This window comes from Quercus lobata, chromosome 11 (assembly GCF_001633185.2).
Source record: "Quercus lobata isolate SW786 chromosome 11, ValleyOak3.0 Primary Assembly, whole genome shotgun sequence".
In the NCBI taxonomy this organism is placed as follows: Eukaryota; Viridiplantae; Streptophyta; class Magnoliopsida; order Fagales; family Fagaceae; genus Quercus; species Quercus lobata.
In genome coordinates, this window is record NC_044914.1 from 14,937,891 (window position 1) to 14,952,182 (window position 14,292).

General features: G+C 33.4%; 1 protein-coding gene across 1 annotated transcript; it reads right to left on the reverse strand.

The window, feature by feature from the left end:
- Positions 1 to 10,791: 10,791 nt before the first annotated feature.
- LOC115966438 (zinc finger MYM-type protein 1-like) lies at positions 10,792 to 13,136 on the reverse strand. Its single transcript, XM_031085673.1, has 3 exons — positions 12,939 to 13,136; positions 12,564 to 12,633; positions 10,792 to 12,188 (listed from the first exon to the last, which is right to left on the reverse strand). Exons 1-3 carry the CDS (start codon positions 13,134 to 13,136, stop codon positions 10,792 to 10,794), a joined length of 1,665 nt encoding a protein of 554 aa, XP_030941533.1.
- Positions 13,137 to 14,292: the final 1,156 nt, after the last annotated feature.

Consider the following 14,292-nt stretch of genomic DNA (forward strand, 5'->3'; position numbering starts at 1 on the left):
ATTTACCAACTATTAATAGTGTACCACCTATTGTGAATATATTGTGTGCCTAGCTTTAATCATACGACTTAACTAATTGAATTTATTTTGTTATCTTTTATATGAATTAATGTATAATTGATTTCTTTTAGATAAGTAGATTAGTAACTGTAATAAATATGTAACTTGGGTTCTAGTACAACGCTTTTGCTTCAAAAGTGTAATAGATTGTTTTCCTTTTTGTGTGTGTTTCCTCTTTCCATTTCCTTTGTCTTTGAAAAACATAAACATTGAGGCCAAAAAAAGAAAAACACAAACATTAGATTGGCGTAAAAGAGAAAAAGAAAGAAGATTGAAAAAAGAAAAAAAATAAAGACAAAAATACTTTAAAGAAATGAACTTCTTTATCTTTACTGTACATTTTTAGACCCCTTAAACACAAACAAGATTAACCTAGTTATTTAGCCAAGTGATTAACTTAGGTAAATTATGTAGATCTCGGTTAACATAGATAAATCATATCATTGAAACAGTGCGGAAAAATAAAAAACACAACAATATGATAACCCAGGAAAACCAAACCCGTAAAAAATCTGAGGAGGATTTAATCTAGCTATCCTCAAGGTAAAACAGATCCACTATGAAAGAATTGAAGTTTTACAATAGCAACTTAGACCACTAACACCCTATTGCTACCTTGAGTAGAAAACTTACTACCACGACCACGTGATAGCTCCAAGTCTATGGACTACTTCTTTCTTGGATTCACAGCAACCACAAGTACACCCACTTGTGTTTCTCTTTAAGCTATTTGTGCAACAACTAAAACAATCACCAAGCTCTCGACATTAATCTTGATCTTGATAACCCTAAGTATGTATGAAGGCAAACACCTCCAGATCTCACAAGAGATTCATACACACAGCATAAAAAACAACAATAAAACGTGGCTATGATTTTTCCTTTTATTCTTAAGGCAAAACATAAAACCCTACACGTCATATGAGGTTGGGCTTGAGTTGGAAAATTCTGCAGAAAAACAATCTACACGAGCTTCGATCGATCGAGCCTTGCTTGCAGTACACTCGATTCCAACTTTACACAAAAACACACTTTGAGCAGCCTAAATCTAGACTAAATGTCTTGATCATGGTTTGCCAACATTACACATTGAAGTTCTAATACATTAGTTCCTAATTCTTTAGAACCTAATAAACTCCCCCTTTGGCAATCCGTGACAAAACACATAATAAAACAAAATGCTCAAAGTTACAAAAACAGCCCAACCAATCAACAATTCAACCTAACTACTATCTATCAGTTGCAACTGATAGATAGATGAAATGTGAGAATCTTGTTTGTTTTGTTTAGGGGGAGTTGATATTGTTTTTGAAAGGAGGAGAAAATAAATTTTTTTTTTATGTATCTAACTTAGGAGGAGAGTTAGTTTGCATATTTGTTTTATTATTTTTGTTTTACTTGTATTTTCCACACATGTGTTTATATGTTTGTTAAGTTTTACAGGAATATACAAGTTGATTCAGTCATGCTGCTGTCTACACTTGCAATTGATAGATAGTAGTTAGGTTGAACTGTTGATTGGTTGGGCTGTTTTTGTAACTTTGAGCATTTTGTTTTATTATGTGTTTTGTCATGAATTGCCAAAGGGGTCTAAAAACATACAAGTGGTATCAAAACGGATAGCTCTTTCGTTTTAGATCTTTTGACCTAAGAGTTGATCCTTGATCCTTGTTATCATAGATAATTTTAAGTGTCTTATTGTTTTTTATTGTGATGGTTTGAATAAAAAGGACATTGTTGTTTCTGTTGATCTTATTGATGCTTGTGAAACTCTTTACAAGGAATTATTGAAATCTATGAAAATTGCTAAGAAATTTAAGGAAGAGTTAAAATTGGCTAATCTTGAAAAAGAGGAATTGATTGTGAGATTAGATGAGTCTAATAAAAAGAATGAATTTTTGAGAAATCAAATTTCCTCTCAAGATGAGAAGATGAAAAGCTTGGAACAAGAGTTAGTTGAGTCTAAAGCTAAACTTGAAAATTTGACTAATACCAAGCTTGCTGTTGTTAACAAAAGTATTTCTGGTTCTGTTAAGCATAAAGCTGAAAAAGTTTATATCCCTCCTTTCAAGAGGAATAATAAAGAAAATGCTTATTTTGCTAAGTTAGACAAAGGTAAAAGTTCTGATGTAGACGCTGAAATTTCTAAACCTATGTCTAAACTTACTGTTAGAGAGCATAATAAATCTGTTTTTGTGCCTACTTGTCACCTTTGTGGTGTTATTGGTTATATTAGACCAAATTGTTCTTTGTTGAGGCAAAAACCAAAATCTAAGACTAGATTTGTTGTTAGGAATGCTAATGTTCCTAAATTTGTTCCTATTTGTCACTTTTGTGGTGTCTCCGGTCACATTCGTCCTAATTGTCATAAATTGAAATTTAAAAATTCTGTATTTCAATCTAGGATACGTGATGATATTTCTTCTGCCATAAGTCCATACAAATTGTTTCATATTCTTTTGAAAAATTTAAGCTTGTTGGCTTGTGAAAGTAATTTACAAGATTTTAGTCTTTCTCAGAAGATTAGCGTAATCCCTCAAATACACTCTGCTTCACATGGATTTTCACCTACAAAGCCGAAGATGCATGCTATATGGATGAGAAAAGATTCGCTAAGGTGAGTGTTGTTTACTTGTCCCTGATTTAATTCTTTCAATTATTTGTGGACATGTTTTGTTTCTGTTTTTGGTTGTTTTTTTTTTTTTAGGTTGTTTTTTTTTAATTAAAAAAAAATCCAAAAACATTGAAAATTTTTCAAAAAGACAAAAATATTTTATTTTGAGTCTTGTTTTATTTTTCTTGAGAATTACATGAATCATGATCTCTCTCTCTTGATTTAGAACATGCTTGACATTGTGGAGAAACTTGAAAAGTATATGTTGTATGAGTGCTAAGCTATTTCTAATTTTGTGTGAGTATGTACTAGTTTGTACATGTTCTCATGGGTTAATTAAGAAATTGATATTTCTTGTTTGTGTACCCTCTATAGCTTAGTTTTGCATTGTCATGCATTGGTTTTGCATTTTATTAATTAAACATAATATGTGCTTTTAGTTTTGGTCATAAAAAAAATTAAAACCAAAAAGATTTTTATGTGTTTTGTATTACACATCATGAATATGTAATTGAGGTTGGCCATTTTGTCTTTACATAACATGTTTATGTATTTTGTTTAGCTTGGATGAGCTTATTTTACTGCACCTTGCTAGTTTTAGCTTTGTAGTACATGTTGTGTGGGAATTATTTATAGTTTTTGATCATATGATCTTGATCTTGAAGTCACATGCTTTTGATTGTAAGGACTAAAAAATCCTAAGAAAAATGCATAAATAATCATCTCACTACTGTTTATTAGTTAATCATGAACACCTTAGTGTATATCATATGATTTTGTGCTCGAGAAAGTGTAGCAAGTGCACAAAAAGAACATAAGGTGTAGCTTCAGCTTATAATAAAATTCAAATTAAAATAAAATTGGTGTGTACATTATCTTGGCTATCTGAATAAGTTTCAAATCAAATAAAATTGGTGTGTACATAATGAGGCAAATCAAGAAACTTACATGATTGCAAGCTTGTTTTTTAGGAGATGTGAGAGTTATATGATGTAACTCTTTAGGTGATAGTCACTTTCAAACTTATGTGATGAATTTTGTAAAAATTGTGATTGATCACAATTTACTTATCATCTCACATGTATCTCAAGCTTTTCCTAGTTGCACACACTACATAAATTATTCTTTGCTAAGCTTAGTACATGATATGGTGTGTGAATCTAGTTTGGCCATCCAAGATTATGTTTTCTACGGTATTTGATGCAAAATATGTTTAAGGGTTGGCAAAAATTGTGTTTTTGTTCATTAAAAACCTTGTTTTGAAGTTCTGGGTTGAAAACTCATGTTTTTGAAAAATTTTGGAATCATTCTCATGCATTACATGTCATGAAAAATCTTTTGAAAATTGGTCCTGTAGAAAAATTTCTGGTTTTTCAAAAAATTAAGTTTTCCAAAATTTCGATTGATCGAATCTAATTTTTGATCAATTGAAAATTTCCAGATTTTTCAAGTCTAGTTTCTGCCTAACTCGATCGGTATTCGATCGATTGAAATTGAAAAAATCTTCAATTTTTAAGTTTTTGATCAATTTTTTTTCATGCATCATTTATGTTTAGGATTCACATACATTGCATTGTTTTCTGTATCCATCTTGCAGTTTTGCAGTCATATCTCTCATTGTTTTCACACATAACATGCATACACTTTGCTAAATTGGGTACTCAACTTGATTTAAAAATTGATTGATTAATTTTTGAGTCTTTTGTACATTTCAGTATATGCTATTTTTATGTGTGAACTACAGAAAATATTTTTCTTAAGAGATATGATGGATAATCAATGTGCAAATATTTTCTCTACTCATGCAACTGTTTATGGGTCACATAGTGTCAATGTGCATTTATTAAAAGAGAATTATTTTTTCATGTGTATCCTCAACTTAGTTTTTAAGGTTGGTTTGAGTCTTTTTATTTATCCGCACCTCCTAAATTTTCCTCAAAACTATTTTTCCCAGAACTTGTTTGTTTTTCCTATTTTTATAGGGGGGAAGCTTTTTTTTAACCTTTGTTGTCCATAGGGGGAGTTGTTGCTCTTCATAGGGGAAGTTGTCTCTATTTTTTATAGAGTTGAATTGTTTTGTGTTCCCTTAATTCTCTATTTTCTCTTATTTTCTGTTGCGTATGTTTTTCGTTTACCTTCTAATTGGGTTGTCTTTGTCAATACGTGACAAAAAAGGGGGAGAAATAGATGAAATGTGGGAATCCTATTTGTTTTGTTTAGGGGGAGTTGATATTGTTTTTGAAAGGGGGAGAAAATAAATGTTTTTTTTTTTTATGTATCTAACTTAGGGGAAGAGTTAGTTTGCATATTTGTTGTTTTATTATTTTTGTTTTACTTGTATTTTCCACACATGCATTTACGTATTTGTTAAGTGTTACAGGAATATACAGATTGATTCAGTCGTGCTACTATCTACACTTGCAACTAATAGATAATAGTTAGGTTGAATTGTTGATTAGTTGGGCTGTTTTTGTTACTTTGAGCATTTTGTTTTATTATGTGTTTTGTCATGGATTGCCAAAGGGGTCTAAAATTGTACATTTACTTTGATTCTACTCAATCATTTTAAAAAATTGATTATTCAAAACTTGAATGCTATATCTTGTGAAACTTTCACTTCTTTATCTTTGCATAAATTCTACTCAATCATTTTAAAAAATTGATGATTCCAATCTTGAATGTCATCTTTAGTGTGACTTAATCATGTCAAACGTATTGATGATTCCAAACTTGAATGTTATCTTTACTATGACTTAATCTTATCAAACATTGCCATTAATATCTGGTACCTCTAATAAGCATAATATATTAGTTAGTCCATTATATTCTAGTTTATTTACACCTATTGTAATTCTAAGTAATGTTATACCACTTAATAAAATTAAAATTTTGAAAATATGAGTATTAGCTTACATGTTTTTTTATGTTTTTAATATGCATTGAACTCTGAACATTTTTGTTGGAAACACCAGCTAGTGTCAATTGAACTATAAAATTCTTGACGCAAAATTATGATTTAACAAGAAACATAAATGTTATATTCTCATGAATTTGATAGGAATGCATCTAACAAACCAAACTTGATAATTCTATATTTCTATGGATATGATTTCAAGAATGAAAGATTCCACAAGCCAAATGGTCTCTAAATGTTTAAAATTCAAGATTTGCCTTTCACATTCCCTAAATTAGGAGGTGAATAGGTGAATAGGTAGTTTCTCTTCAAGTGCAAAGCCAAGTTTCAAGCTATGGTTATCAATCCCGCATCAGTTTTAGAAAATACTTCTTGGATGATCTAAGCTGCAAAGATATCTTGACTTTTGGAAAAAACCTTGCTTATTGTAACAATCAGTCACCAATTAGTCTAGCACTCAGTGCCACAATTTGATGGAGTTGATGTTTTAGAAATTATTTTGCTTATTCGAACATGGATTGGTGCTGTCGTATAGGCATGCAAAATCCTTTTTTTTTTTGTTGAAAATGGATTCAATGATGCTTGAATTTCTTCAAGTGTTCACCCCTTGGTCTCTAGTACCAACTTTGCTATGAACAAAACAGTTAAGCCACATATGCTTGAGAATGTGAAGAATGCTCCTGACAAAAGGTAAACATAAATTAAAAGCTAAAGTGATCATATTGCAGTTTGCATCCAATATAACAACAATATTGAGAGATAAGACTAGCTTGGCATTACCTACTGAGCTCCAATCCATTAGAAAGTTAAAAGCAAATGATACAATCCAAGAACCTAACGAGCTAACCAATGTAACAAGGCTTCCAGCTGAACCCTTCATGTTTATGGGAAATATCTGAGATAGAATCAACTCTATTTCAACCAACCAAAGGCCTTCATGGAAATTATTTTGATAATAAAAGATGGTATTTCAAGTATGATAAGGTAAATCCACCTCTAACATTATAACCCAAGGAATTCCTCCCATGCCTAATGAGAAAGATCCTGTGTACACCTGATTGCAGAACCAAACAGATAAATTCAACTTAACCAATCTTTATACCACTAAGAATTTGGCTCAAACCAAAAGTTAACATCAAATGGTGTACAATGTTGGAATTGTGACCCTTAAGCCAATTGCACCATGAATATAGATTCAAAGTTGTAATAGATGACCAAAATCAAATCATAAAAATCCACAATTTTATGCAAGACCTTCTGAAATGCTCATGATTTCAAAGCAGCAAAAACTATTTCCAGATTGCTACTAATTGGTTGAATACAACCAATGGTAATGGTATTAAACAACATTCATTTTATGAGCTTTTAAACTTAATAGGATTTCCACACTCAAAAGTGCTCAAAGACCATGGATAAAATGAGGAAAGTTGGAGATTAAAGCTGTTCTTTCTTTGGATGTTTTATAAGGAAAAAAAAAAAAAAAACTGTCATTGGGATAATTGCAATACTAGTACCCCACCCAATACTACTTATGAGTTACCTGCTAAACTCCATGCTATCATAAACTTGAAGACGTATACAATAATCCAAGCGAAGGACCAGTGTGCTGAACTCACTAGGCTTCCAGCTGTACCCTTGATGTTTATAGGATATATCTGAAATGAAATCATCCTTCAAAGTTCAATCTTATGTATAATCTTGCTTGTCCTTTGAAACTTTTATACTTCTATACTTCTAAACTATCATGAAAAGGGAATTCTGGATTTTTTTTTTTTTTTTGCCCGCCCTTTTTTGTCATTTTTCTAAATGGCCATAAGTACCCAATTTATAGTTACATCTTGTGTGGTTTTGTACTACAGAAAAGAAAAAGGATAGAAGGAATCGAACTGTGACTGTGAGTTTTATAAATTTATGATCCTTGCAAATTCTTTCTTACCTTACATGTTATTGAAGCATTGGATGATAATAAGAGTTAAGTTCATAATCCACTTCAAGGAATGTTGCTATTTGAGAGAGCCTAATGCCGTCAAAAATAGTTCAAGCCAATTTTCTCGTACAATATGTAGTGATCATTGAGAGCAACTTTGGACATGCAGAAGTCTATTAAATTTTGAGTTCTGAGTTTAATAAATTACATACCTCTGACATTATAACCCAGGGTAATCCTGCCATGCCTATTGCTTGAGCCATACTAAATGCCTTCATAATTTTTTAATTGGTCAAATAAATACATGTCATCTGATCTACCAGTACATGACAACTTGGCTAATAATTAAAGAAAAAGATCAATGAACACTTACCTGTGGCTTCTAAGGATCAAGTGGAAAACAAACATAAGAAATTGCTTATTTTCCTCTGCTAATACGTTATAAGAGGGATTCAAGTCCTAGAAGACTACAACTTGAATCCATTTTCATCCAACATAAGCTCAGAACTTAGAATGTGCTAAAGCATTTTAAATCCCCACAAATATTCTAGTTGGCACTTGTAAGTAAATGAGGAAAAATGTAAGAAGTTCAACAGAGTTTTTTTCAGTTCTTTTCTTGATAAGGGGAACAATTGTCCTGCAAAATATTGTATTACCGATAAACGAATTAGCACCAAAATGGGAGTGAGCTTCTTCAACAGGCTAAAGTCCTGCGCATAACAAATTTAAGTTTGTTACTATTGAATATGGAAAACAAAACCATGAAATAAGAAGTGTCTACATATGGTTTTGGTAGAAACCTGAAAGATGTATGACAAGCCTACAAGTAAGCAACTCAAGCTCAGTCCACTGGCAGAAACCTGAAATCATTGGCAAACTTGATCATCAATAACTGTTGAACTGTATGGCAAACTTAAAGAGAAATATTATTTGCCATTATCACCATTAGAAGTGGCCGTCTTCCTAAATTATCAGACAAGAGTACACTGATAATGTTGGCTGGAATCTGCACAAAATATGTACACGTTTGGGAAATGTATCAAGAAGAATCCCACATTCATTTAAGCTAGAGTGAGTCAAGTTCCTGGATAATAGCCATAGTTGTAGTCCCAATGCTACTTGAAAACCCTATATAGACCAGAGAGTTGTAGTGTTCATAGTTATTCAAAAAATATATAGTACCACTAGTTATATAAAAATAGTTCCATGTTTTACCAGCTTCTGTAAATAAATAGCTTGCATGGTAGGCAACTGCACTGCTGCCTCCAAGTTGATCAAGCAATATCAGCCCAAGTCCGGCCTAAACCAATTTTAAAAAACACTTCACACACACAAGCAATTTACGGAAAAGAGGCCACAATAAGAGACACTCACTGTGAGTGGAGAGACATATCTACTATGGACAAAATGTAGTTTTCCAGTCTCTAAAAATTGTTGACATATTTTTGTATAATCCTGTCAAAAGCGCATGTATCATTCTTTTGTTGTCAAGAAAAATAAAATTGTTAAAATAAAAATAAATGAAAAAAAAAATCCTCTAATTGAGGTTACATAACAGTGACTCTAATAAAAATACTTGAATTGAAAACATTACTTTTATATCAGCTGCTTCTTGAGAAATATCAGGATTCTCCATACTTTTATATTATGCTTTCATCAATGCATAATAGGTCAATGAGTTGATAAGTATGGAGCCCAAATGCCTCATGCAAGCTAAATGGGTTTAGTTGTAGAATGAATTCCCTAAAACCCACTAAACATGCAAGAGATAATGTAGACAAAAGTCACAAAATATAAATAACAAAAAAATTACCCAAGACCATCTACGAAGAAGAGGCAAAGATTTACGGTTGGCACATGACCACCCTCCCAAAACGAGCCCCAAAAATCTATAACACAAATGGGATTATATCTATCTGTTAAGACTCATTTTCGCGACACATTTCGTCTAAGCCAGACTTCTTTGTAGGCTCAATTCATGTATTATATTATATTTTATTCTTTTAAGCATGACCCAAGCCCATGCAACTTATGAGGAAATTGAGGAAGTGTGGTTTGGAGGGTATGGGTTCAGGGACGAACGCAGGATTTTAAGCTGGGGGGGGCCGGAGATAAGCAAAATTTTTTTTTTTCAAATATGCATCCATATATTATTAATAAACTATCAACCAAGACAAATACCCAAAAATCATTGTTTCTTAATATATTAAGATACAATCTACTAACAAAAACAAAAGATACGAAACACTATTGTTTCTTTATACAATCATCTATGAAAAGGGAACTCGACGCTTTTTCAAATCTTCAAAATCATCTACTATTCAATCCAAACTAAATGTCGAAACTATATCCTTTTCAATGTATAATATCAAAGAGTCATTCAAAAAGTCATCTTCCATTTTGTTTCGAAGTTCAGTTTTGACAAGTTTCATAGCTGAAAATGCTCGCTCTGTAGTAGCAGTAGAAACTAGAAGAGTAAGCACAAGTCTCACCATTCTATAAACAAGTTTGCAGTGTTCTGAATTTCCAGTTCTCACTAACCATTGAGACAACTCAGATAAACTTTTCAATTTTTTGAACTCTGGATCTTGGACTACATTATGCTCAAAATGATAAAGCTCATTCTCGAGCACTTGTTTGTCATAATCTGTGAAATCTTGTGGATAGAAATTCTTTACCAACAAACAAAGATCACTAATTCTAAAAGATTTTAATGCCTCTCGAGGTTCTAAAGCTGAGCTAAGCCTAAGTAACTCCATTGCATCTTCATTAAACCGATAATTTAGTTCCTGTAGTAGAGAATCTATTGTAGCATAAAAAATATTTACTCAATAATGATGCTCATTTGTAACGTTATCTTTTTGATTACGAGCTCGACCTCGCCTCGCAACATAACGAGCATTCATATCCAGGACATCAATGCGATGCTTTTCACAAAATGATATCACAGTGGTGAGTAAGCCATCCCATCCATCATCTCTAAATTTTTGGATAAGTGCTTTAGTAGATGAAACTAAATGCATGGCATTTAAAATGTCTTGAGATTGGCTTTGCAAAGCTTGACAAAGTTTATCAGTGATCTCCATAGTTTCCTTCTCAAGATGCAAGATGAAAACAAATTCAAATGAAGTTAAACCTGCATAAGCTGACTCTCCTTCTGCTCGATTTTCTCCATCAATTGCACCATCAATTATATTTTGTAAAATTTCAACAGTTGAACTAAACATCCTTAATAAGCTAGAAACTGATCTAAAATGTGAACTCCTACGTGTTTCTTCAGGTCGTTGTAAAGTGCCAATTTAAAGTGCCAATTTGATTAAGTCCACTTCCAGTCTCAAGCTCTTCAAGATCAATCAAACATGCTATTTCATTAGCATTCGCAACTTTCAATTGCTCATTGCGCTTGCATGAAGCATTAACAATTTTGATCAGAAAAAGCAATGTAAGAAAAAAATGACTAATGGGAACAACTTGTTTTGATGCTTTTACTAATGCCAATTGTAAGCGATGTGCAAAACAATGGATATAGTAAGCATATGGGCAATCATTCAAAATCAAAGCTTGTAATCCATTCCACATACCTCGCATGTTGCTTGCTCCATCATATCCTTGCCCTCGAATATTTTGTATATCTAAGCAATATTGAGATAACAAAGAATATATCCCCTTCTTTAGAGTCAAAGCTGCAGTGTCAACAACATGAATAAGCCCAAAAAAGCGTTCTTTCACAAAGCCTTCTGCATCAACATATCTAAACACCACAGCCATTTGCTCTTTCATGGACTCATCACGAGCTTCATCAACCATTATGCAAAACTTTGCATCACCAATTTCTTCCCGAATGGCCTTCTTCACTTTGGCTGAGAAAACATGTAGAATTTCCTTTTGAATCCTAGGTGATGTGTAGGTTGCATTTTTTGGAGCTTTTTCTATTATTTCAGCAACCTTCTCATTCCAAAAAGTCACAATACCCAATGATTCATGAAAGTTCCCACGATTTAATGAACTAAAACTTTCATCTCGACCTCTAAAAGCTATAGCTTGAAAGGCAAGATATTGGACAATAAAAATTGTGGCCTTCAGTTGCAACCGATTATTTGCAATTTGTTCAGTAGTGAAATGATCAACTACCCTTTGCAAATGCTGCGATTGGTTCATCAAATCCTTACACATTTGCTCAGTAACTCTATGAGCTGAGTTAGGATCTTTTCCTATATGAACTTGAAAAGAACAATCTTTGCCCCCAACCTTTTTCCAATTTCTAAATCCACCAACAATGAATGTATTTTGTCCCACAACCACATTTGGATTATGAAAGACAAAGCAGGGTAGACAATAAGCTGCATCTGTTGTAGGAGAATATTCAAGCCATTTTGAATTATTTCTATACCAAGAAGCTTGAAAGCTACGATTGCGCTTTCCACTTTTTTTGAATGTCTCTAGAGGAGGTTGGTGCGGACCTTTTTTAATGTAAGCCCGTCGAATTTCATCACGTTGATTAACATGATATTCCCATATTTGTTTGCGTGTTCCGGGATCATAATCCAAAGAATCAAGGTCAATTCTTTGAAATTGTGTTTGAGAGATTGAAACATCCGCATTTTCCGGAATTGGAACATCCACATTTTCCGGAATTGGAATAGCAACATTAGTTGTTGGCAATTCCACGTTGACTTAGGAAGAATTTGAAGTTGAACCTTTTCTTTTGAAAAAATCAAGCATTGTAGTTGATTTTTTCATGATCTACAAATAAAATAAAAATTATATAAGAATTACCGTTATTTTTTTAAATTTGTGTGACAATTTTTTATATTATATGATTTTTTTTTTCTTTTTGTCTTTGGTCTGCCTTTAATGTCTTTGTGTTTGGACTGCCTTTATTTATGTCTCTGTGTTGTCTCTTCCTTTATTTATGTCTTTTATGTCTTTTGTATCTTTGTGTTGTCTCTTGTCTTCATCTTCCTAATTCTGATCCACTAACCCAAATACCCAATGAATCCCACTACAGACAGTCAAGCACTACTAACAAAAACTTTTCTTAACTTTACCTTTTTTTTTTTCCCTTGTCACTTGTTGTTGCCCAACAGCAACTCCACTTTTCCCTATTATTATGTCCAACTACCAGTCAACAAAGAAAAAACCATCTGACTATCACTACAATCTCTACTCTATCTATCTATCTCTTTTATCTATATAATGCAAGAGTCAACAAAGCCAAAAAGCCAAAAAAAAAGAAAAAAAAGAAACACAAACAGTTCAGTTCAGTTCAGCCGCAGCACAAGCACCAAATCACCAAATCAGTTCAGTTCATCAGTAAAAACACAAACAAGAAACACCACAAGCACAGTTTCTTTGATTCTCAGAATCTCAGATCACAAGGTTTTGAAATTTGAAGGAAAAGATAAGAGTTAAAGAGTAAATACCTGTGAACTGTGATTCTGTGAAGGCTCGAAGCTGGGCTGGGCAGATCGGGCAACGGCAACTAGCGGCAGCGGCGGCAAGTGGATCTCGTCTCGCGTGGCAGCGTGGGTCTCGCTCTCGCCGACGTGGGTCTCGCTCGAAGCTGGGTTCACACTTCGCACTCTCTCGCTCTCGTCTTGCTCTCTGTCTCTCTCCGTCATAGCGACACCGACCCGGGCCTCTGAACTGATCACTGTACTCTCTATCTCTGTCTGACTGTCTTGCTCACAACTCTCGCCTCTCAGTCTCTCACTTTCCTTTCTTTTTTTTTCTTCTTTTTTTTCCTTTGTTTTTTGCTTTCTCTGTTTGGTTTTAGACTGTTGAGAGCTGAGATTTTTTTTTTTTTTGGATTGACATGGGTTATGGGCTCTGCTCTGAGCTGGCTGGATGATGGGCTAGGGGAAGGGGGGTTCCTGATTTTTGGGAGGCCGGATGATGGGCTAGGGGAAGGGGGGTTCATGATTTTTGGGAGGGGGGCCGGAGCAAAAATTTCAGGGGGGCCCAAGCCCTTTTTTATTTTTTTGGAAAAATTTTACTTGCTAAAAAATTTTTTTTTGGGCCTAGGGGGGGCCCGGGCCCCCTTAGCCTTCTACCTGGGTCCGTCCCTGTATGGGTTGGTTCCTTTCGAACATTTTGCATGAGCTCAGCCCATGTGTGCTATCAAGTGGGCAAGGGACATTGGTAGCACCTCAAGCTCATAGAGGAGATCTTGTATCCAAAATTTCTACCTCAAAACAACTTTTATGCTCTGGGTGACTGCAGCCCAAAGTTTCTGTCAAAACCCTTTTTTAAAGCAAAGACCTCATGTGAGAGTGCATGAGGTTTTGTCACGTGGTACTCTAATGTTGCATTTAGCTTTTTTTACCTCTTTTCATTAAGTTTTTTTTATTGTTACCCAATAGATCATAGTAACTTATTTTTACTATTATATAAATTTAGCATTTTTTACCTCTTTTTATTAAGTATTTTTTACTGTTACCTAATAGATCATAATACTTCTTTTTACTGTTATATCAAATATGAGTTGTTCTTGACAATTAGACCAAAAGTGATTCACTACAAAATGGACTACCTTTTAAAAGTAGACCAAACCTTATGAAAAACTCAAGCCCAATTATTACCTTACATATTATGACCAAAGTTTGACCCTTCTCACGTGTAAATCAAAGCAAAAACTCTTACCCTCTTACAAACTCTCTTCTTCCCCTCCCCCCTCCCCCATGTATAGATGATACTTTTAGAAAATCTCATTCTCATGAAATCATGTCTCCATTTTTCGCCAATTTCAATTCAATATGCTTTTGTCTATTAATAATG

Bases quoted from the DNA above. Each gene is read 5' to 3' on its own strand.
- LOC115966438 (XM_031085673.1), bottom strand. From the start codon at position 13,136: ATGACGGAGAGAGACAGAGAGCAAGACGAGAGCGAGAGAGTGCGAAGT. The intron at 12,634-12,938 runs GTATTTACTCTT...GTTGACTGGTAG, and splicing joins CACAGAATCACAGTTCACAG to TTGGACATAATAATAGGGAA. The intron at 12,189-12,563 runs GTAAAGTTAAGA...ATTCTTCCTAAG, and splicing joins GACAAGGGAAAAAAAAAAAG to TCAACGTGGAATTGCCAACA.